General features: G+C 41.0%; 2 protein-coding genes across 2 annotated transcripts; both read left to right on the top strand.

Moving 5' to 3' along the window:
- Positions 1–568: 568 nt before the first annotated feature.
- LOC104962914 (uncharacterized protein KIAA0247-like) lies at positions 569–6,594 on the top strand (the record flags this gene model as incomplete). The annotated part of the gene is made up of 5 exons (XM_010791426.1): positions 569–849; positions 1,675–1,869; positions 1,964–2,102; positions 3,168–3,634; positions 4,092–6,594. Coding segments are annotated over 5 exons (1,108 nt in total), but the record flags the coding sequence as incomplete, so codon positions are not given.
- A 1,677-nt stretch (positions 6,595–8,271) lies between these two features.
- Positions 8,272–13,632, top strand: srsf5b (serine and arginine rich splicing factor 5b). The gene is made up of 8 exons (XM_010791415.1): positions 8,272–8,400; positions 8,677–8,826; positions 9,398–9,468; positions 9,587–9,715; positions 10,303–10,375; positions 11,690–11,763; positions 11,857–11,964; positions 12,235–13,632. Exons 2-8 carry the CDS (start codon positions 8,701–8,703, stop codon positions 12,554–12,556), a joined length of 903 nt encoding a protein of 300 aa, XP_010789717.1. The 5' UTR covers positions 8,272–8,400; positions 8,677–8,700; the 3' UTR covers positions 12,557–13,632.
- The last annotated feature ends 8,815 nt before the right edge of the window (positions 13,633–22,447 follow it).

Below are 22,447 nucleotides of genomic sequence, written 5' to 3'. Positions count from 1 at the left end.
AGTAAATGAGTTCCCTGTCTCACTGCCGGACAGATAGACGCAAGGCTGGCCTGGGATGAAGACAAGTTAATAAGAAAGAAATGAGAGAGAGGGAATTAGATCTATAGGAAGCTCTTTGTGACATTTTATTCCACTGTGAGCACTTCAGGTTTTCTCTGTACTGCACAGCTGTCTCTTCTCATGTTGATATAATGCTTTCCTTTGCGCCACCTAGTTTCCAGTAACAATACCTCTGAGTTTCAATTATCAGCTCAGCCTGTCAACTTGACAGAGTTTCCCTTTGACCCAGTGGCAGCTGCCTGCAGAGGAGACAAGCAGACAGTTTGTGTCAGCCTAATGACAGTACAGCAAAAATACTCCAGCAGCAGCATGTTCAAATTGCCGAGGAGCGAGCCATAACAGGCAGCATTAGTGACCGTAAATCCCCTGTTTATTTCACATAATATTGGTACATCAGAAGAACCAGGACACATGTTTGACAAATTGTCCTTGTTCCCCCAGCAGGCCTGTAATATATGTAAATCCCTGCATCTACTTTCTAAACCTATTAAGTTTATTACTTACATAGCTTCATTCCTTACTTCTGTGCTGTTCGGATAGGGAAACTTCTGTCAACCATTCTCATTGTCTTCCCTTGTTTCTGTGTGGCTGCAGGTTGTGCGCGGCCCCCCGGCGTGCAGCACGGAGACTTGCTGAACCAGACCGAAGCCAACCGGGGGTCTTTCCCCCTGGGCGCCCTGCTGACCTATGGCTGTGAGCCCGGCTACACCGCAGATGGAGCCACCACCATCTTCTGCACCAGCTCCGGGGACTGGACCCCTCAACCTCCACGCTGCATCAGGAGCAGCGGTGAGCAAGACTACCTGCATGGGACACAGCGACATCAGTGATACTACAGAAACGAGAGGGGGGGGCGGGGGGACACATGGACAGTTCATAATGCTTATATAAGTGTGTGTGAAAACAACAAGGAATCTATATGATTATAACATTTTGAGTTTTCCCTGTATTTCTTTTTAAAAGTCAATCATTGAAAGTGACATTCTCTTTTGAATTAACAGTGTATTATTGATAAGAAGGGGAATAGAGGGAGGGTTTCTTAGTGAGCAAACTTTCTATAACAGTATGTTTTACCTGCGGTCATTCTTTTTTCTTCAAAGGGGATGTGTTGCGTTTATTAAAAGCTTTAGGAGTATTTCCAATGTTCAAACAGGTTAGACTAATTGCCCCTCATCTTTCCAAACAGGAACAACATATGGACAGGAACAAAAAAGCTCCCTCTAGCAGGTGTTTAAGAACAGTTTAAATTGGTTTTCTGTTAGGGGGTAATTCATAATACAGTTCAGAATTCTTGCTCCAAAATAAGCAGTTTGCCTTGCTCAAGGGCACCACGGCAGGGCAGGAGGTGAACTGGGACCTCTCCAAGTAGCAGTCCACACTCCATATTTTAGGTCTGGTCGGGGACTTGAACCGGCGACCCTACAGCTCCCAGTCCAATATCACATGGTGCGATAATATAACGCACAGACTGTCCTTGAGAGCCAGCAGGGAACATTGGGATATTTCACCCTAAAAGAACAGCATCCAAACCTGACCACAGGTAGAAATGCGATTTCGATACACAACAACAGCAACGATTGTTCAAATCTCTTCTGCTTCTGTCTCTTTTTCCAGTGTGCTCTCCCCCCACGGAGCCAGAGAACGGGGGCTACCGCTGTCACCCGTCTCCCTGCCCCCGCCTCGCCCAGAAGACCGTCATCGAGTACTTCTGTGACGAGGGCTACGCTCTGAAGGGAGACTACAAGTTCCTCACCTGCCAGAACGGAGAGTGGGACGGGCCCATGCAGATCAGCTGTCGCCTCACACAAGGTCGGCCACCTCAACTTATTGTTTTAACGACTCGTAATTCAAATGTAAATCTATGAACCCCGTTTTCATTTCCTCTCTGTTCGTTCTTCTTCAGACAAGGAGCCCAGTTCTCCTCTGGGGATCCCCACTCTGTCCATCGTGGCGGCCACAGCCAGCTCCGTGGCTCTCATCCTGCTGCTGGTGGTGCTGTTTGTTCTCGTTCAGCCGAAACTCAAGTCCTTCCATCACAGCAGGTAAGACACGCATAACTGTATTCCTCAACCAAAATAACCATATATTTACCTGTCTGGATTCAACTCCAGACTATAACTTTTAATATTATTATTATTTATTTTATGATCATTTAGTATACTGTATATTGTTTTACCGGTGTAGAAAGTGCTGAAACATTTGGTCTGTATCTCATTACTGCCTTATAAGTGCTGCTGTTTTAGGAAAATACATTTTAGTTTTTCAAATGCCAGATCTGTCTTGAGTTGTTTTGGCTTATCAGTTATGTTATCAGGGTACGTACAAACCAAACGCAAACAAATCCTTATTTCCATATTTTTTTGTTGGTTTCCCACTCCAAATGTGTTTTGAACCGGAGCTAGCCAAGCGTTAAATAATCTTTGATTAAAACATAGATTCAAAGTTTATATGAACATCTGGTAAAAATAAATACATTGAAAAAAGATTCTGGGGCAGTTGAAACTTTCCACATAAATAGGGCAATACAAATATTTCATATTCTTTTGTATTTCCCCTTAGATTAAGTCATAAAGAGTATGTGCTTGTGTCACATGACCCAGAGCCTTCAACCTCTATGTTTGAGTTCAATTAGTTTCCTTGTCTTTGCTGAAGAGTTTAAAAAGAGTAAATGATTAGCCTTTTACTTCTCGAACAGCAGCTGCTGCCAGAAACTCGTGAGAGCTTTATTTCTGTTTGCTGTGGAAAAACACAGCGCTTTTATTTGTCTGTCTCAAAGTGACGCAGCAGATTCAGACTTTCATTCTTTCTGTGGACACACCTATAACTCAGTTTTGGTTGAAACAAGTTACATGAACAGGTTGTTCCAGTTGGCATTTCTTACATACTGGAAAAATAAAAGTAAAAGTATGAAATCCAATCGGAGTGGATGATTTAGATGGACTGCTCATTGGCATTCTTGTTGATGTGTTGCTGAGGGCTTGGTGCAGCCTGCTATAAAGGGATTGTCCTCTCGGAGGTAATGCTGTGGCACACACATGACTGCATCATGCCTTCAACCCTCTCCTCTTCCTCACTCCTCTTCCTCACTCTGCGTCTCTGTCCATCAGGAGGGAGCAAGGGGTGTCCGGCCAGTCCAGCTCCATCATGGTGGAGGGGGTCCAGGTGACGCTGCCCTCCTATGAGGAGGCTGTTTATGGAGGAGGTGGACCCTGTGGGGCCTCTGGTCCTCCACCTTCTCCGTCTCCCCCCGAGGCTCCTACCGAGTCTCGGGTCCCCATCGTGCTCTCTGAGGGTCCTCAGGGGGCCGCCGGGGGCCCCAGCAGGAGCCGCCCCCACAGAGACTTTGACTTATGTCTCCCATCCACGTCCTCCTCATCGTCCTCCTCCTCCCGGCGCCACGCAGAGACGGCGCTGGTTCATCAGGCCCCTTCTTCCTCCTCCTCTTCCTCATCATCATGGGCTAGAGAGCACCCTGGGGGTGCCTGCGCCGGCCCCCTACCTCTCCGTAGAGACTCAGAGAGCAGCGACCAGCACAGTCTGCTCTCCGTCACCTCTGTGGACGACTTCTCTGACGGTGAGAGGAAGCGTCTGCTTTCCACACATTAGCTTCTTAACAAGGAGCCAGACCAATAGCCCTCATGCTATTTGAAATAATGATGTATTGGGATTTTTGTGTATTAAATCATAACAAACACCATTTCTGAAAGGATTCCCTTAGATTAATTACAAATAAGTAGCTACTGAGAAAAAGAAGATAAAATACTAAAACAAATATTTTGACTGAGGGAAATCTTTTTGTTTGTTATTAGGCATAAACAGTGGAAATGAAAACTTTATCACATACTTATCTTGCTGACGAATACTTTATGCATTGGTTAAGATATCAATCAGAGAATGCTTACAGTGGCAACATATAACGACAGACCAAAATACTGACAATATTTGGTGATGTAATGCAGGACAGTGCGGTGGGTAAACAGCTGACTCTAGAGCCCTTACTCTATTCTAATGTTTGCTCTGTTTCCCTGCAGATATCCCCCTGCTGAAGGAAGCATGAAGCCTCCAGCCTGCTAGCAGCAGAGTCCTTATTTCCCTCTCTCACTGCTGACCAGGACTGACTGTGGCTGTCAACCTACTTTCCCCCCCACTCCCCTCACAGCCTGCAGAGAAAAGACTAGAACTATGCCCCCATTCCCCAATGCAACCCCTTCTGCCATTGCTTTCCATGCAGAGCAAAGCCAACAACCAATACTTGCAATGATGGAGCACCACTGCACCCAGCTGCTGGATCGAAATAAAGACAAGCCAGACAATGAGGTGGTGCCAGCTCAACATAAATCCTTTAGGTCCTTTGTATATGTAAGACATACATACTGAGTCACGGTTGTGTACTATAGGCTTTGTTTTATCACACACTTGCCTCCTCCCAGGTGTACTTCTCTATATAAACATTGCTCTCAGAGGCTTCATCGGAAAAAGGCTATAGCAACACGTCCACTCAGTCTGGGATTGCTGCGGATAAAACAAAAAAAAATACTCCTGATGTTCGCCCCTGATTTTCACGCCTGACGCTGCGGCGCTCGGAATCAAAAATCGTCTTCCCGCTGTACTTGAAAAAGTTGTGAGTGACGGCTGGGATCTGTGAATGCTGCATGTGGTTTTTAGTTATTGCTGTCAGAGCGCCATGGCCCGCTGAAAGAAGCACGAAGCCTCCTCTGTCTCTCCCTCTCTGTGTATCCGTGAGGCGTCTAGCTTATGGATCGGTGGGATTGAGAACCACGTCACAAGAGCTAAAAGCAGGCTGCAGCATTTCTTTTAACACCATATCACAACGCTTTTCGTTTCTGCCGCCAGCCGCACCCAATTAATTGATGATTTAGATTCAGGACTTTGCTTTAAGTCTTACCTGTATAAGGAGACATGGGATGCTTTCCATCATGCTAGCATCTGGATAGCATCAGTTTATACAACTTGATAGAAGACGTTCTAGTAGGATACTCTTTTGATTTTCCTTTGCTCCAAGCCCCTAAGAAGCCTTGTCTCCTCAGTCCTTGTTTCCTCAAGGTTCATTTAAGGGATGGAAGATCCACCATGATGTCAGTTTTCGGTTCCTAGGGGAAAAGAGGAAGTGAGGAAGAATACGTTGGCATGATGAAAAGCACGATTATGTCACATTTTGTCTGAGAGCTGAGAAGAGTCTTTTTTTCTTCGAGGTGATCGGACACTTGACTAAACTTTAAGCTTTTTTTCTGCAGTCTGTATTTATTGGTGTGTGGCTCAGTTGGCTTTGACTTGCTGAATCTGTGAGTGTGTATCTTTATGTGTCAGCTAGTTCAGGACATGTAGTCATGCGGTCGCCTCGATACAGCCATTTCCTGATTCGCCTTGCTTCACAATGTCCCCGTCTTTCACCATAGGAAAATATCCATCCCAGCACTGAATAAGTCACATGAACAAACCAGCGTCCCGTCAGCCAAGTAGTCCACTACACAATGCGTGTATTATTCATGTTCTCTCATTCTAGAATATTCATCATTTTCTGCTGAATGGCTGGAAACCCAAATCCCCTCAGAGGAACTGGCTCTCGCCCACCTTCCCACTGAATCAGACTCTCCACTATTGTGCATTATTGACACAACTGCAACTGGTTGCAGTGCAACGTTTTGTGAAACACCCCAACCTCGCCTCACACACTCACTCGTCCTCCCTAATGCCAAGTGCAAATTTAAGAAAGTATCCTATTATTTAGTTAGAAATCTGTTTTAATTGAAAAGCTTTTAGTGGTTGAGCTGGTCACCCTGGAAACGACATGACTCGGATGGATCAGGAGAATTACCTTTCAAGCTAAACTGCTCAGAAACCCCCCGGAACAACCCTTTCTGAATTTCTATTCTTGTTTTATTTGGCATTAGTGGCTGTCTGTCGTTGTCAATGGCTACATTATTAATGCAAACAGAATGTTGCCTTAGACTTGTAAATTGTCTTTTTCTTTTTTTTATAATCTTAAGCGTCCGCATTGGTTGCTTTAAAATCTTGCAACATATTCTGTTTTCCCAATGGCCTTACTCTGTTCTTTTCTATTCTATGCATACAACTGTCTTTGTGTATTTATCAATGAGTTTACTTTTGCTTTGGACACGACTAAACAATGTCCATTCTTCTCTGTCCCCCCCATATAGCTTTTACAGCTACTGTGATGATGATGATGAAGGTGGTGGTGATAATGATGAACGTATGGGCACCTATATTTCACTATTCCTTTGCAACAAGGCAATAAAATATTATGGGATTGACAAGAGACAAATGATGAAATTATCTTAACCATTCAGAAACACTGTTGTACGGTGTTGCGTTCCTGAAAAATAACAAAAGTACACATGTTGATTCTTCGTTTCAAAAATGCTTTCTGCTTTGGTTTTTCCTCTGTACATGGCAATGGGTGTGAAGATAGTAATTTAATATTTGTATAAAGTTTAATTTAATTTTACAGTGTGTATATAACTTTCTAATTAAAGCTTTCTTTTAAATGTGGAATATGATGGGTCATTATTTCCAAATAACATGTTTCTATACTTCTTTGGTTGAGAATCTGGAAAGATCTGAACCATGAAGTGAAACTCCTGTCCACTGTCAGAATGAATGCAGTAGCCTACTTCCTGGATCTGTGCAACCCATAATCGGTGTTATATTTCTAGAGCTATTCCTAGCGTGCATCACGTATTATCAGTCACATATAGTACCTCATGATATTCTAACCAGCTATGAGATCACTAACAAACCTCTGTATAAGGAAGTACTCTATCCGTTCCATCAATTCAAAATCAATAAATAACCATCAAAATGGAGAGTACATGTATTCTTCGTCAAAGGTCCTCCTAGATAAATATTTTATGTTCATAACTGCTTCCTGGATTATGTTGCTGTGTTTTATACGACTGCAGAATGACACACCTGACTTCTTGAAACCAATTTAGTATGCTTGCAATTTAGAAAGACATGTTCTACCTGGATTCACTTTATTTTAATGTATTTTTATTGGATGTTTCTTATTTAAGCTATAGCTACTGTAGATCATTGTTTACTGTGTACTGTATACAGAAATATTGTGTCAGAGTGACACCTGGTGGTCATAATCAGAAACGAAACCGATGAGTGAGTGACGTCATGTTCGGAAACCACTTCGGCATTCTTCGTTTTTCTGCTGCCTCACCATCCGCCAGGTCGCAGAGAAAGTAGAACCTTTACATATCTACCAATTAGAACACATCAATTGATTAATAATGGGGATTTAATGCTTTGCTAAAAGGTTACAGTTACATGCAAAAACCCCATCACAACAGTGCTTCGGTCATTTCCTACTGTGCTTGTAGTATCTTAGATTACTAATTTGATTACTGCAAATACTAATTATTTGTCAAATTAACTTTTTTAAAGTGTGGTCTTCCAGTTACCCTGACTGTGTCTCCCTCTGGGAGGCCTTTACGGTAAGAACAAGGAATTGGGAGAAAACCTAACAGTGCTACAGATCATTGTAGTACTTGTATCATACTTTAAAAAAAAAAAATTCTGGGTATGTTTTGCCTCAGTCTGAAGCAGGATTGGTTACAGGATTGTGATCATTTCTGGCAGATTGTGGTCTACTACTATTAATGCCTGGCTAACCCCTTTATATATACAGTCTATGGGCTAACCGCACTGATTCGAATGAAGGAGCATTACTGCAGGGATCCTTGAAGTACGCCGACGTGCGTTGACTTGCGAAGGCGCGTTTATTGCTGCTCGCATCTTTAATTATTATTATTATTATATTATTATATCAATATATTTTTTTTCATTTGATTTATTTTACATTTATACACTATTGTGTTATGTCTCTTGGAGTAGGTAGACATGAAATCATCAAAAATGACATTAAATAAATAAAGGGAAAAAGAAGGGAAACAAAGAAAAATAGAGTTTCATATTTCCGATAAAAAAACATGTAAGTACACAGTTTTGATTGCCGATTTAGTCATACTGTTTTTTAATAGTGCTACTATATTGGTTTAACTATTGGTAAGGAGTTTTCAAATTAGGATTCCTTAAAATAAAAAAACACAGATGATATTTCCGGTTATATCTCACCAGTGGGTGGCGCTAACGTCTAAAAAAAGAGTGGGAAAACGTCAAAGACGAAGAAGAAGAAGTGGTAGAAAAAGACGTAGAAGAAGAATACCGTTTTCATTATACATCCATGCTCAACCACCCCCTCTCTGAAAAGCAAAGGCTCCATTTTGTTTGCTTCCTGCGGTCACAGTCAACACACCCTGCAAGGAAAACAACGACAAAACCCCGTCTACAGTAAGTGCACAGCGATTAAAATGTATCTCAACATCACTATAGAGTTGTGTTAAAATAAATATATGTTGCGTATGAGCATTGTTAGCTTAAAATAGCACGACCAACGGCTGGCTAAGAAATTGGTTGTTAGGCCCCAGCGGTTGTCTTGCTAGCTTGCTAACAAAACATTTTAACCAACGTTTTTAAACGGCTTGATTTGCGAGTAGTTTTAACATTATTTTTCATGTTCTGTGTTAGATACATTCTTCAAGTTAATGTATGTACGCCTGTTTGCAGATAATTTTAACTACGACATCGGAAATGAGTGGATGTCGTATTTTCATCGGCCGTCTGAGCCCATCGGCCAGAGAGAAGGATGTGGAGAGGTTCTTCAAGGGATACGGCCGCATCCGGGATATCGACCTCAAGAGGGGCTTCGGCTTTGTGGTGAGTCCTCTTAAGTCATATACAATTATTCTGAAAGCTTATATATGCTGAAAAAACCTCAAACTCCAGTGTTCAAAGTAACTAAAACTCCCTCTGTACATTTTATATTCAATTTAATATTGACTTATCAATTTCTTGCACAAGTAATGTGTCTATATAATATCCTGCATTGTATTTGTTACTGGAAATTTGTATTTCCTCATGTATATTTAACTTTTTAATGCTATTTTATTTCAGAAATATTTTGGACTGTTTATTTCTAGTGTCTTAATTTCTCTTATTTGCCTTGTTTTTTTATGCCGTTGCAATGCAAACATTTCCCAGATTGGGATCAATTAAGTACTTGTCTAACTAAGTATATCTACTCAAGTTCTGTTATTAATGTTTGTTTCTTCGACCTAAGTACAAGATCTAAGTATTTTTTCCACCTCTGCCCAACTTTACATTCAAATATCTGGGCATTTGCATTTCGCTCAACAGGCAATTGGGTTGAGAAATCCTTTGTTCATTATTTGTCAAGAATGATCCTAAACCGGTGTGGAAAAGGGACAAACGTGTTCTGTTTGTTTAGGAGTTTGACGACCCCAGAGACGCTGAAGATGCTGTTTATGAGCTTGATGGCAAGGAGTTGTGCAGTGAAAGGTAGGAGTTATGCAAAAACAACAATGTGAATAAACTTGTTTGGGTTCTCGTTCTCTTCTTACTCTGTTTCATCAAGAACTGTTTTTACAATTTTAAAACAAAACCCTCTTTAATTCAGGGTGACCATTGAGCACGCTCGTGTGCGTCTGCGTGGCGGCCGTGGCGGAAGCAGAGGAGGCAGTGGCGGCAGCGCCGGAGGACGTTTCTCCTCTGATCGCTATGGCAGAGGCTCCCAGAACAGTCGGAGGTAAAATTCTTATATCATGCAAAGTTATGGTTACAAAAGGCCTTTTGATAGGATAGGATATGATATGGGTTTTTTTTCTCCATTCTATTTCAATGTAAGTACTGCTTTTATTTAATTTTACTATATTTAATTATAATGTTCTTAAAATAGTTCTCTGTGTTTTAATTTTATGTATGCACCACGACACCAAGTCAAATTCCGTGTACGTGTAAACCAACCGGATTCTAATGATACCAGATAGAATTGCTTGGTGTAATTTTTAAATGAAGAAAGGAATGCATATAAATGTAAACTTTCAACAGTCATGGTGAAAAGTTTATTATTTAATGATTGCACTCGTGTTTTTTTATATTGGCTACTGCCCAAGTTTCTTTTCCTTGAAATAAAACAGTTTACGGATTTTAATAAAAAATCTACAGATTGGAAATGTCTAACATTCAACACGAGGCCTGTGCTCCCTCCATTGTAAAGGTCCATGACATGAATAAGCCTCTGTTAATGAAAGCGCTTCAGCTCAGTGCTCGAGTCATTAGTTAAACCTCACACTGTTATAGTTCAACTGATAGATTCTTTTTTTCTCTTTTCAGCCGAAACCCTCCTCCGATGCGCACGGAGAATCGCCTCATCGTTGAGAACTTATCGTCTCGCGTCAGCTGGCAGGTTAGTTTTTCCACATGATTTTGATGCACAGCAAGTCTACAAGCTGCAACATATATTATCACCTCCAACAGTCTGCCTCCAACAATACACACATACAACTGTAGATTTTCCGTGATGCTAAAAAACATTGATTTTCTGGAATCTACTCAATCATTTTTACTTGGCTTGCTAAATGTTTAAAACAGTTTTTTTTTATTGTGATGAGGCCCAAATTGTTATTTAAAAATAAATTATTAAATCTGCATCTAATGCAGTTAAGTAATGAGACAACAAAATTAAAAAACACTTAATTTGTTCATTTTTTTTCAAATTGTAACCAATTCTTCACCCCTCTATTTGCCAGCCTGACTGTTGTGTCATAAGGAAGAGCTCGCTTATGGTGGAGTTAACCCCTTCTGGGTCCTTCTGTCTGGGTTGAGCCCTGAGGTGTCAGCCAGTCTGTCCTACTCCTAGTTGATGCCTGCTGGTCATGTGAGCGCTCGCTCCTCACTAGAGGCGCTGGCGGCCCCTTCGTTCGCTCGCACCGCCCCCTGTTGAAGGCATGGGTTCGCCTGATGTGTGGCTGAGAGAGAGGAAACAGAGAGTTGGCAGAGAGAAAGGAGAGGAAAGAGCGAGAGTCGATGGTGATGGTGGTGGCGTATTGATCGATGGTTCGTTAATTTGAGGGGCTTCAGTCGATCGATATCCCCCTCCCCTCCCCCTCTGGTGTTCCCGCACATCGCGAGCGAGAGAGAGAGTGTGAATTCCTCCCAGGTGCCCATGGATAATATCTGCAGTTATGGTGGGCTCGGAGAGCCTGCGGCCCCCTCCAAAGGGTTTCGCTCTCAGGTAGTAGTTTCCTCTCTTCCACCCTGTTCACTCTCTTTACTGAGACAGGGTGCCGAGACAAGGGCGGTCCCGGCGTGGAGCCCTGTGCCCTCTTAGTCAGGGAAAATGGGGCTCTTGGTGCCAAAGGCTGCCCAAGTGGCGCCACTGCAGTTCAGTTCATGCAGATGGTGTTCATGTCTCTGTAGTTGTAATGAGTCCAAGAATCTCAAAGCTTTTGCAAATACTTAATTGATTTTCCACTCATAACACTTATCCAAATTGGTCTCTTTAAATTGGCATACATTGTATTTTTTCTAAAAACACATTTTAGTTTGAAGGACTGCCTGTGAGGTTCTTGGACTCATCATCCTTATCTGCAGTAGTCTGTGTAGTCCTCTCAGACAATCTAACCATCTCTCTTTTTGGGTAAATCAGTGCTGTTTTATATCTCAGGCTGTGCTTGTGTCCTGAGCCTCTCCATAAGTTGACTGATGTTTACGTGTGTAGGACCTGAAAGATTTCATGAGACAAGCTGGAGAGGTGACATTTGCAGACGCACATCGCCCCAAGCTCAACGAAGGGTAAGTCCATTATCTCTCTAAGTGGCCGTTGCTTTCCAATCGATGACATAAACATACATCTCAGATTGTAATTATCGTGTGTTGTGTTTTCAGAGTCGTTGAGTTTGCCTCTTCCAGTGATCTTAAAAACGCCATGGACAAACTGTCTGGAAAGGAAATCAATGGCAGGAAAATCAAGCTCATTGAGGCAGCCAGAAAGAGGTGAGCGGCTCTTTCACTTGTTGATGGTGTCCACATTCCATCCACGTTTCCTTTTTACTCACTATAAAAACATGGCCTAACAAAGCTTCCTCAAGTCAGCAAAGACAAGTGAAGACCTCCTCTGATTGTGTTTAGGTCTTTATAAGGTTGACTTCAATTAATGTATTTAACCTTTTCTCATACATGTTGCATTAATGTTGAATAACTCCATGTGTTTTGTACCTGTACTTTTCATACCCTAATGCTCTCCTTCCTCTCTTTCCCTCCCAGGTCGAGGAGCCGCTCTCGCTCTGAGAGCTCTTCTCGCTCACGGTCCCGTTCCCGCGGTCGCTCTCCATCTCGCTCCCCCCGACGCTCCCGCAGCCCCCCCCACAAGACCCACAACCGCTCACGCTCTCGTTCCCGCAGCGTCTCCCCCGCCGGCGGTGCCAACTCGCCGTCCCACAAATCAAAAGACCCCCCTAAGCGCTCCAAGATGAGCCGGTCCGCCACCCCCCCCTCCCCGACGCCCGCTCAGAAAGCCTCTCGTTCTCGCTCTCGTTCCCGCTCTCGCTCCCGTTCTCGCTCTCGGTCCACCGACAGCCAGCGCTAAAAGCCACGTTTCAGTTCAATGTAAAACAACTTAATTCACCAGTTGACTCGGCTTAGAGGCACACTGGAGCTCCCGTGTATCAAACGGGAACAATGAGTCAAATAGTTGGTAGTCATAATAATCGAGAGCGTTTAAATGAAATCACCATAACAGACAACACTCTTTTTAGAGTGATGCTGTTTGTCGCCCATCCCCCCCTCCTTTCATCAACCTCATGTATGTTTACACCCAACTCTTTTTTTTTTTCACAAGATCACCAAAATGCTCGAGTGAACCAGCATCATGTTTCATCGTGATTGAGACTGTAAAGTTAGGAATTACTTTGAAGAGGGAATCTGTCATTTTCAGCAGCACTACAATGCTTTTGATGAGTTGTGACCACTTTCTTTCGATATACTTTTGCTTGTCGGTGGCAAATTTTAACCCATTTCCACGTTTTTAGTCCTCATCGTTCTTGTTTTTTCAAAGTCAGTTGGCCTCTTTTCTCTATTTTCTGCCCTACTGTCACAGCTGTCTATGCCTGAGGATGCGTGCATGTGCTTCCCCCCCCCCTTTTTTTTTTAAATAAAATGTAGAATCTTTGTTTTTTTTAAAACATCTTTTTGTGCTCAAATATAAATCATAATTGGCTTTGCAGTATCAAGAACACTGCTCAATACCACACATTTTTCCAGCAGTTCACAGAACTCTAAATGTCATGGAGCTTATTCTCACTTGCCGTTGACAGTTTATTTTATTGTGTTGGAGATGTAATTCTCCTTTGAGGCAAATGTCAACACTTTTTTTTTTTTCTAGACTTGTAATTAAAGTTTTTATTTTTTTCTTGGTTTAGGTTAAATTGTTTTTGTGTACAGCATTGCAGACTTTTGTTTTACATAAGTGTATAATGTAATTCCAAGAATGCTGGTTGGTACTGTGACTGTTTCTGTGATTTAATGAACATGTAGAGAAGAGTTGAAAAAAAATGCAACATTTTTGTATGTAAGGATTTTATTTTCAGTGAAAAATATGATTGACGTTTGTATGATGTAGGAAGATGGACGTTGGACTTAAACAATAAAAAGATTTTAAATAAATCACAAATGTTCTGTTCATCGCTGCTTGTAATGAAACCTCTACCTAGTCTATCTGTCTGCTGACCAGCTGTTGCTGATAGTGCCCAAGACCAGGCTCAAAACCCGAGGGCACTGAGCCTTCGCAGCAGCTGGCCCTAGGCTCTGGAATAGTCTGCGGTTACTTGGCCTCCGATGGTTTGGATGTGTTAGCTCAAACTTTTGCACATGCAACAAAGAAAATAGGCCTTTACAATATTCAAAAGAAATAGGCAAAACTCAAATAAAACAACTTTGGTATTCTTTCTTTCTTGATAATGCTTATATAACTTAAAGGGTTCACATAATGTGCGGTTTGTATGTATTTTTTAAATCCTCACTACAAACACACTTCTTCTCTCTGGCCTTCTAGTCAGAGTTGAGCATGACACCTGACTACTCCCTGTGTTTTAGTTTTTTATATTTCTTGTAAATGATTGTCTTTTATTGTGATTGTAGTAAAGTGTTTTTATTACATGTACAGCACTTTGGCTCGACCAAAAATCACTTTTAAATGTGCTTTATAAATAAGATTTGATTTGATAGCCATTCAAGATGAACATAAACACTACGACACAAAGTGGCTGTCGGTCATTCTGACCCTCAAACCTTTGCACAGCAGATCTTCTGTATGTATAGACTATGTTGTAAACTCTCTAATATTGCTTATAGATGCTAAAAACATGTAACTTACGGTAAAGAGTTATTATTCAGAGGAACAAAAAGCAGAGAAAAAGAGAACTGAGGCTAGGGTTTAGGCTTCACATGGCATGCTTCTTCAAAATACATATCACAAATAATGTATATTTTCTCTTGTATATTTTTTTAACTTTTATTACATAATACAGGTACAAGTAACAAAACGGTTTCTCTGCATTTGACCCATCCTAGTGTTAGGAGCAGTGGGCTGCCATTATTATGTACGCCCGGGGAGGCAGTGTAGGAAACGGTACTTTGCTCAGGGACACCTCGGTAGCACTTGGTCTTGCCGGGACTTGAACTGGTGACCTTCCAGTTGCCAAACCAAGTCCATATGGACTTTGCCACCACCGCGATTTATTTATATGTTTATGTTTATACTGCTTGTGATTTAACCAAACTGAAATTTTTTGCAGCAAGTCGCTTAAATGTTTCATTTTTTTAATGACACACCTCACTCTCCTGCTTTGATGCCAAGTCAACCTCCGTCTCATCTCTCCACATCCTCCCTGCTGTGTGCAGAACATTACCTCCACAGGATTTCTCATATCTGTTTTGCACCCATACAAAGAAACTCGTAAGAAACCAGAGTTTAATAAATGTGTCTCTCGACTGCATGCTGCTCTGAAGGTGTGAATTGCACACCTGTTCTTGGAGGTCAGTTTGGAGAAAATAGAAGATTCCCCAGACACAAACACTCATTCCTGCATGAAGATAACAACTGAAACGTTTGTTGGCAGCTGTATGTGATTGCTACATGGTGGGCCAGAGGTTCCTCTACTCTTCTCTCTGAAACTGGATCCTTGTGTGAAGGTAATTCTTATTTTGTGAGACAGAAATGACAAACACATACTACTAGGTTGAACAGAGGTGCCATCTAGTGCCACAATGGACTTCTGCAGTTTAGCAATACCTCAGGATAATCTCATTTAGAGTGAAAACGCTTATTTACAACACATTTAACTCGACAATATGTGTTTTAGGAGATCAAAATGTGTTTTTTGCAGGACACACTGTCGGTCTGTAGGCCTGAATTATTTGTTTAATATATTGTTAAGCATCCCACCAAATGCATGATTTGTTTTTTACTGTGTGCTTCTGTGAATGTATCAGTTACATTATCCAACTTTGAATGTGGCAATGTGTTTCCAATGTGGACCTTTCTGAAGAAGAAGATGCTGTGAATATTTCCAAAAACTCTTTGAATGCTTTCCGCTTGACATGTTTTCAAGCAACTACAATGAGTCATGTAGAAGAGGAGAATATCTAGATTGGTATCTGTGTACTGTAAGTGTTGTTTCAGACAAAGCAGGATCTACATTTGAAGTCTTTATGGCGGCCCCAAGAGGCTGCATTTTCCATTACACACAATAGAATAGTTTAATGGAAGAAACATACATATATTTGGCTTTTGCTGCAGGCTAACCAATAGAGATGCCTATTTTTGGTGCTTTCAGATGAGAAAGGATTCACTCAAAGTGGCCATTAGCTGCCAAAAATCCGCCTCAGATTTTGTCAGAAGGAGAGCATTAAAAGACCCAAATGGATGATTATCATCAGGCTTGTTGGCGACAGCATTCTGGCAAGCCATCAGATTAGCATTTGCCAAGTACAAACTCTACACATGATTACAAATTACGTTCACAGATTGTTACTCTAAAGCTCGTGCCAAGGTTCCTGATAGCTTTGAATCATTTGCTGATCTATGCGAAAACCCTGTTCAGTAGAGAATAACTGAAAGAGGAAACTCCTGTAACTCAGAGAAGTTCCTACTCAATGCCTTTGAGTTCTGGCGCACATTTATAATGAAAATAAATCCAAGAAACACAGCCTTTGAGACAGTGCTGTTTAAGACGATTCATGATGGATCTACTGAGTGGAAAAACGGCACCGACTGCTTTGTGTTTTACTGTTGATATATCAGCACGAGGAGGCGACAAGTGTTAAAGAGTTACATATGTAAATAAGGCTCTTATCACAGTGACTAAAAACCCTGGGTTTGCGACTCCCAATGCAATAAAGATGAATTGGAGTAAACTCACTGTTGAACTAACACATCAACAGCATCACTCTTAAAGCATGCAGTTTAAAAAAAAAAAAAAAAAAAACCTCAACAGAATTTCTCTCATATAGCATCCAAATCTTATCTCTATCAAGTTATCCCGATGTTCAAAATTGTACATTATGTGCATTTATATTATATTATTGTTAATTTATATATGAATGATTACACAAATATCACTTTAAAAAATATTGTATTTAAATAAAAGGTACAGTAAGTGCTATCTTAATCGTCTGTTTGACAAACTGTATTACTCTAAAAATCACATGGTCACATACTCCAGTCATACAATGCAAAATATGTGTGTGGCTGCACTTTATGGCAACCATTTTTTATTTTATATCCAAGCCAAGAAATCTTATTAACTTGCAAGGACCGTTAATGTTAATGTCGGACTGCTTGCGTTTTCAAATGTTAACATGGCACAATTCAGTGACAAATGTGCATCTGAAACTACATTAAGCCCAGACAAGGCAGGAAATGCTCCACCCTTAATCTAATGGTATATCTGATGGTGCCCCCCTTGCCCACCCTTTCATAAGTCATGCACTGACAACAATAGCAAAATGTCTAATGGTGACTGCGCACTGGGGCCCTTGTTGTCTGCAACATGCTGGAAGGGGACAAAAGTAGGGCATTTGAATGGTTTAACAGGCCGTCCCTGTGAGGACATAGGGGGGAGGGGAGGGAGGTTTGTGCCTGGACTGATCAGCCTCTCAAGCTCTAATGACAGCCCAGTTCTTCACATACCTGATTTTACTACTTTTTGCCCTGGCCACAGACAGCTAATCAATGTCTGAGCTCCAAACAGCCTGAGTGATATGGACTAAAATGGCACTAAAACACTTCATAACTCAGCTCAGGCCTCAGGGGTAATAGCATTGAGGGTGTGGCAAGAAACAGGAAGATGAAAAATATTCTCGGTTTCTAAGAGCTCTGCCTCATTATCATATTATTCTGTTACGTTACCCGTCCCTGGAGATAATTTAAATGCGACTGTAGAGCACAAATATAGCTGGATGCTTTCTCACTGTCACCCATGAAGGAGCAGAGGCTTCACTGCAGCGGATGCATTATTAATATAAGGCCTTACTGTGTTGCCATCCTTTACATGGCCTATACTGTCACGCCCCGTGTTTCTGGGTGACCCTGTTTGGTTCGGCTGCTGCGGGACATACTGAATAAAATGGTAGATGGGGTGTACAATTGGAAGGAGGACTACATTTAGAGGTAAGACATAAACAGGGGGCGATCCAGGCCAGGAAGAGATGGTATAGGAACAAGGCAAGTGCAAGCCTTGTTTCAGCACGGAGAGAGCATGGTGTCGCCTGCAGCTGCCATGGCCTCTTGACCTGCTGGGGGGAACGCTCCCAGCTTGTTTTTTTTACACATTAACTGATCCACTGTTGCAGCGCAACATAATCCACAGTGTAAGCTCCTTATCTACAGCAGTTTTGAGAAAAAGGAAGCACCAGAGCAGATTATTTGCAATTTGTCCCGAGACCAGAGATACTAACACATTTTCTCACTCCACCATTATATACAAATAATCTTTCGTTTCTGGAAAGGTGTGCATTATAATGGATATGTCAGACATGTATGTGATAGATCTCTTGATGAAGTGTCTGACTAATTAAATAAAAAATTATAAGAAATCTAAATAGCTCCTTGCTGGTTTTTTCCCACACAGGGTAAAGACCAAATATGTTTAGTCTACTGTCAAAAGCTGTCAAGATACATATTTAGCTGGAACTGAATGTTTTTTTGCCATTTTGCTTGGAAAATGACTACAAATGATTTATCGATTAAAAATATTTGCCAATTAATTTGTTGTTGTTGTATTTTTTTAATCTTTCAAAAAGCGTTTCACTTAAACAAATAATAGTAGAGCAGTAAAAGTTCATGGATTTAGACCGGAATGAATAAATGTTAAGGAAAAAGATAAAGAAAGACAATAACTATATAAATAAATAGGGCAAAAGTCTGTTTGTGTTTCCTGCTATCCACGTGTCTGAGCCATGGCCTTATTTAGCTCCCCTGACATACAAATATGTCTCCAACTCCAACTCCCATAATGCTTCTCAATGGAAAGGAGGTTGTGACGTCGCAAGCGAGCCAAACGACTCCTGGATACTGTAGTTTACTGACAAACAAAACTTTCTATTTTAAAAATATTTAAAGAACTTATCGGTATTTTTGAAACATCATAAACACAAACAGCTATGTGCTCTTGAATACATTTACATTCAATGCTGTAATACAGTCCTTTTGTTGATGATACGCGAGAAAACGGATTTAATGACTTCATTTCCCAGACGCCCCTGCGATGTCGCGCATGCTTGCTTTGTAGTGACGTCTCTGTGTAGTCACGTGGAGACGGTAGTACACCTCGGATCTGTCCAAACAGAACGTGAGCGTTTAGCAGTCTGTCTGAGCGCCGCTCGGTGCTAAACTGATTCATGTTGTTTTTTTAGCCACACGTCCCTTTAAACTAGACTATTTCATCGAATAATGAGTGATAACGATGATATCGAAGTCGATAGTGACGTGAGTATTACTACTTTCAGCTTTTTAAAGATGTTATTTTGACGATTTAGCTAACCTAGCTGCTCAAGCTAGCGTTAGCATGTTAGCTTCTCTATCTTGGTTAACTGTGTTTAATTTGTCGGGATTCTTATTATATGATACGCTACACTAGCCCTTGTTGCCTCAAAGCTTTATAAACCTGCTATTTTTTTTACTTTCTATTAACTTAAGCACTGCAGTACGATTCGCTCAACAATTATGGCTACAATTGTACTTTTTGTTCTGTCTCTTTGCAGGAAGACTCACCGAGATATCACTGTGTGGTGCGTAATGCTGGGGGGGATTTTGTCCAAATGTGGAGTAATGTGTCACTGCTGTTGCAAAGTTGAATTGTCCATCCCATTCTGCTTATTTCTTTTGGTATTTAATGGTTTGGTGGGGTTATATGGTTGAGGTTGAAATAGCTTGAATGATCTGCTGCTTTCTGCCAACATTAGGTTTAAATTCAAATATATGCACAGCAATTTTCTGAAATGTTCTGCAGTATTAAACCATAGTGCATTGTATATTATGTTTATATATGTTCATAGGCATCAGTAGTGCATTTCAGGGGTATCCCCCATCATGTGTGTGCGGCCATAGGGAGACGGTGACACGACATCTATATATAGACCAAAGCTTTACCCTGTTGTTTGTATGTTAGGTTTTCCCCTTGGTTAATATAAAGCTTAGTTTTGCTCTGTTGCAGTCGGTTAGTCGCTCAGAATAGTATTTCCCCGGCGGGTTTTACCTCTCGCAACGGGGGTTCCGCTCGTGATCAGGTTTTTTCGCAAATTACACATCTAGGTCATCTCAGTAAAAAGAGACGCTTTTTCATGCATCCATGATGTTGCAGGGAGAAGGTGTAGAGAGGGGCTTGTTGCATGTGTGTGTGGTTGGAAGAGCCGCGCCTGTGCATCTCAGACTCGGACAGCCTTCGTGTCAGGAAGGGGTGCTGCGGGATGTTTTCCTGTGTTGCAGCCAGTGATTAGAGCCATCTTCTCTCTACAGGCCACTGAAGGGCTGGCAGCCTAAATGAATGACGTATAGCTGCATAGCATACGGCGAGAAAAACACCCTCTGTACGACTCGGTTTGATGCATATGCTGCAAAACACGACGCTTTACCTCCAGTCAGATAACCAGAATGTAAAAGCCAAAAATAAATATAAAATGTTAGATTATGCATTAGTGATTTTTAAGATACTAATAGTTTTTTATTGGCTGTTACCCTCCACAAGACCTCAGTCCTCTTCTCTCCTTATCATGGTTACTTTTACCTCCATTGCAGAGCCACACGAGAAACACAAACCTCAGCTCACTTCGTGTGTTTTTTATTTGATTATCGAAGCTATAATCATAAAATATGTATGTCCTGGTGGCTGTTTGTGTCCCTTATAGTCAGCCATTTGCGTCCTTCTACACATGCCTTGCCCTAAATGCATTACAATGAAGCCTACAGATCTGCATGTATACAAAAAGTATAAAATAGAGGAAATATGTTATTGTCAAGGACAGCCAACCTAAACCTTCACTTGAGACTGTTAAGAAACTGTCAAATACATGAATTGTAAATGAAATGGCAGCTATTGCGATTTCAATATTTCCCCTTTTCAAATCGCAATTTTGATTTAAAGCAAAGTATCTTTCAGTATAGGATTAGAAATAAAATCTTTAAGGGCGAATGATTCCGACAGTTTGTCAACTATTTAGCCTATATACAACAATGTTGTGTCTCCTAGCCTTTATAGACATTGCCCTATTCCACGATCCGATTTGGTAAGCATTCAGAATATTAATTTTTCTCAGCAGTTGGGTGAACAAAACAGAAAAGCCCAAAATGTCCACATTTAATCGCCTGAGAGAGACATGTTTGAAACTAACAACTCCATTAACGGTCAATAATTAGAAACTTCATCATAGATTCTTTCTTCATCATAGATTCTTTTTCAGCAGATTTGTCAGATACTCTTTGCAGCTGTATTGGTCTTTCCAACATTATTGTATGTGAGAAAGCTTTCCACGTATATTCACCCACACTGATAGAAGTGTAGGTTTCCATTCAGTGAGACAGTCATCGGTAACCGGAGAGCGGCACCCATCGCTCTTTTTCTAAACACCTGCAGCTTTTATGTTATGTGTCATGGTCAGGTATGAATAGAGCGGAGAGAGACGCTCAGCCGGCGCGTCGTCTCTCCGGCAGTCTGCCAAAGGGATAGGTTATATGATGAACTGATAATGGCTGCACTCAGGTAATTGGACACCTGTTTTTCCTGATGCCCGATGTGCTTAACAACTCGGATAGCTCATAATATCATCATGTAGCCGACAGGGCACCTGAACATGTCTGCTGAAGTTATCAAGCTAGTGTGATATCAGTGGACATGGACAGGCTATTATTGGCTCTTGTGATTTACATGTAGCCCAGTTTGTCACTGCCACCAAATTAGATTTTCATATTGCTCTCACGTAATAGACAACAGCACTCACAAGAAGTCATGTGAGGTTGGAATTTGTAGAGAATATCAGAAAGCTAGGTTTTGGGAGACAACAAAATATACTGTATCACACATGTTGTTTATACTGTTGTATCTATAACTCAAGTGTATTAGAGGTGTTTTATATAATCTCACACGCATCTTCAAATCAATAGGAAGGATTTCTTTATGCCAATAATACATAATTTATAAATTTTTCATTATTCAGAACCTTCAAATATGAAGTATTTACCAAGCTGGATTAGCCAAAAACAAGGAATCCGTCTGGTTAATGATTTATCCAAATGATGATTTACTTTTTCAAAACATCATCTTGTATTTGCATAGGAAATTGGATAAACCATAATCAGAAATGACAACTCATTGTGGTTGGTAGTCCACTTAAATCCTGATGCCTCGTGATCCATTTAGTCATAGAAGACTGCCTTAACATCAGACACACCTATCTAATGAGTGTAATTTGGTACGGGAAACACAACCTCTGTCCTCTTGCCTCCAATGTGTATTTTGTGTACAGAGATGGCCCACTCCTGCTGTAATACTCTGTTGTGAGAATTCTGTTAAAATGTGAAATTGCTTTTTCCTAGTAGGATCATTTTTAGTGAAGCCTTTTTATAGAGTGTGTTCACATGAAATCAGCCCGGGCACTTAATGTCCGTAATTGCTTTGTAATTGTATTTGGAGCAGCTCAAGAGAGCAGAGCTTGAATACATTTCTGGATCTTAATTACCTTCCTAGAGTAATGATATCATGGACCTTGCCCTACGAAAGAAAATTCAACACTTAAGATTCAAGGCCTTATTGTCACAAAAGCTAAAGTGTAGTTTTGGCAGTGAAGCTCTTAAGTCCCATGTTTCACATACATATATATATGACATACAACTATACAAATAATGCTAGAAGCAACATAACTAGAAATAAAATAGTGCCAGAGATTGTAAAAAAGGGACCAATGTGCCAGTAAATGCCGAAATAAA

Source organism: Notothenia coriiceps, unplaced genomic scaffold (assembly GCF_000735185.1).
Source record: "Notothenia coriiceps isolate Sejong01 unplaced genomic scaffold, NC01 NC01_scaffold00001599, whole genome shotgun sequence".
Taxonomy (NCBI): Eukaryota; Metazoa; Chordata; class Actinopteri; order Perciformes; family Nototheniidae; genus Notothenia; species Notothenia coriiceps.
The sequence above is the reverse complement of the archived record's forward strand: the minus strand, read 5'-3'. Positions and strand labels throughout refer to the sequence as shown.

Bases quoted from the DNA above. Each gene is read 5' to 3' on its own strand.
- srsf5b (XM_010791415.1), top strand. From the start codon at position 8,701: ATGAGTGGATGTCGTATTTTCATCGGCCGTCTGAGCCCATCGGCCAGA. The intron at 10,376-11,689 runs GTTAGTTTTTCC...TTACGTGTGTAG, and splicing joins CGTCTCGCGTCAGCTGGCAG to GACCTGAAAGATTTCATGAG. The intron at 11,965-12,234 runs GTGAGCGGCTCT...TTTCCCTCCCAG, and splicing joins ATTGAGGCAGCCAGAAAGAG to GTCGAGGAGCCGCTCTCGCT.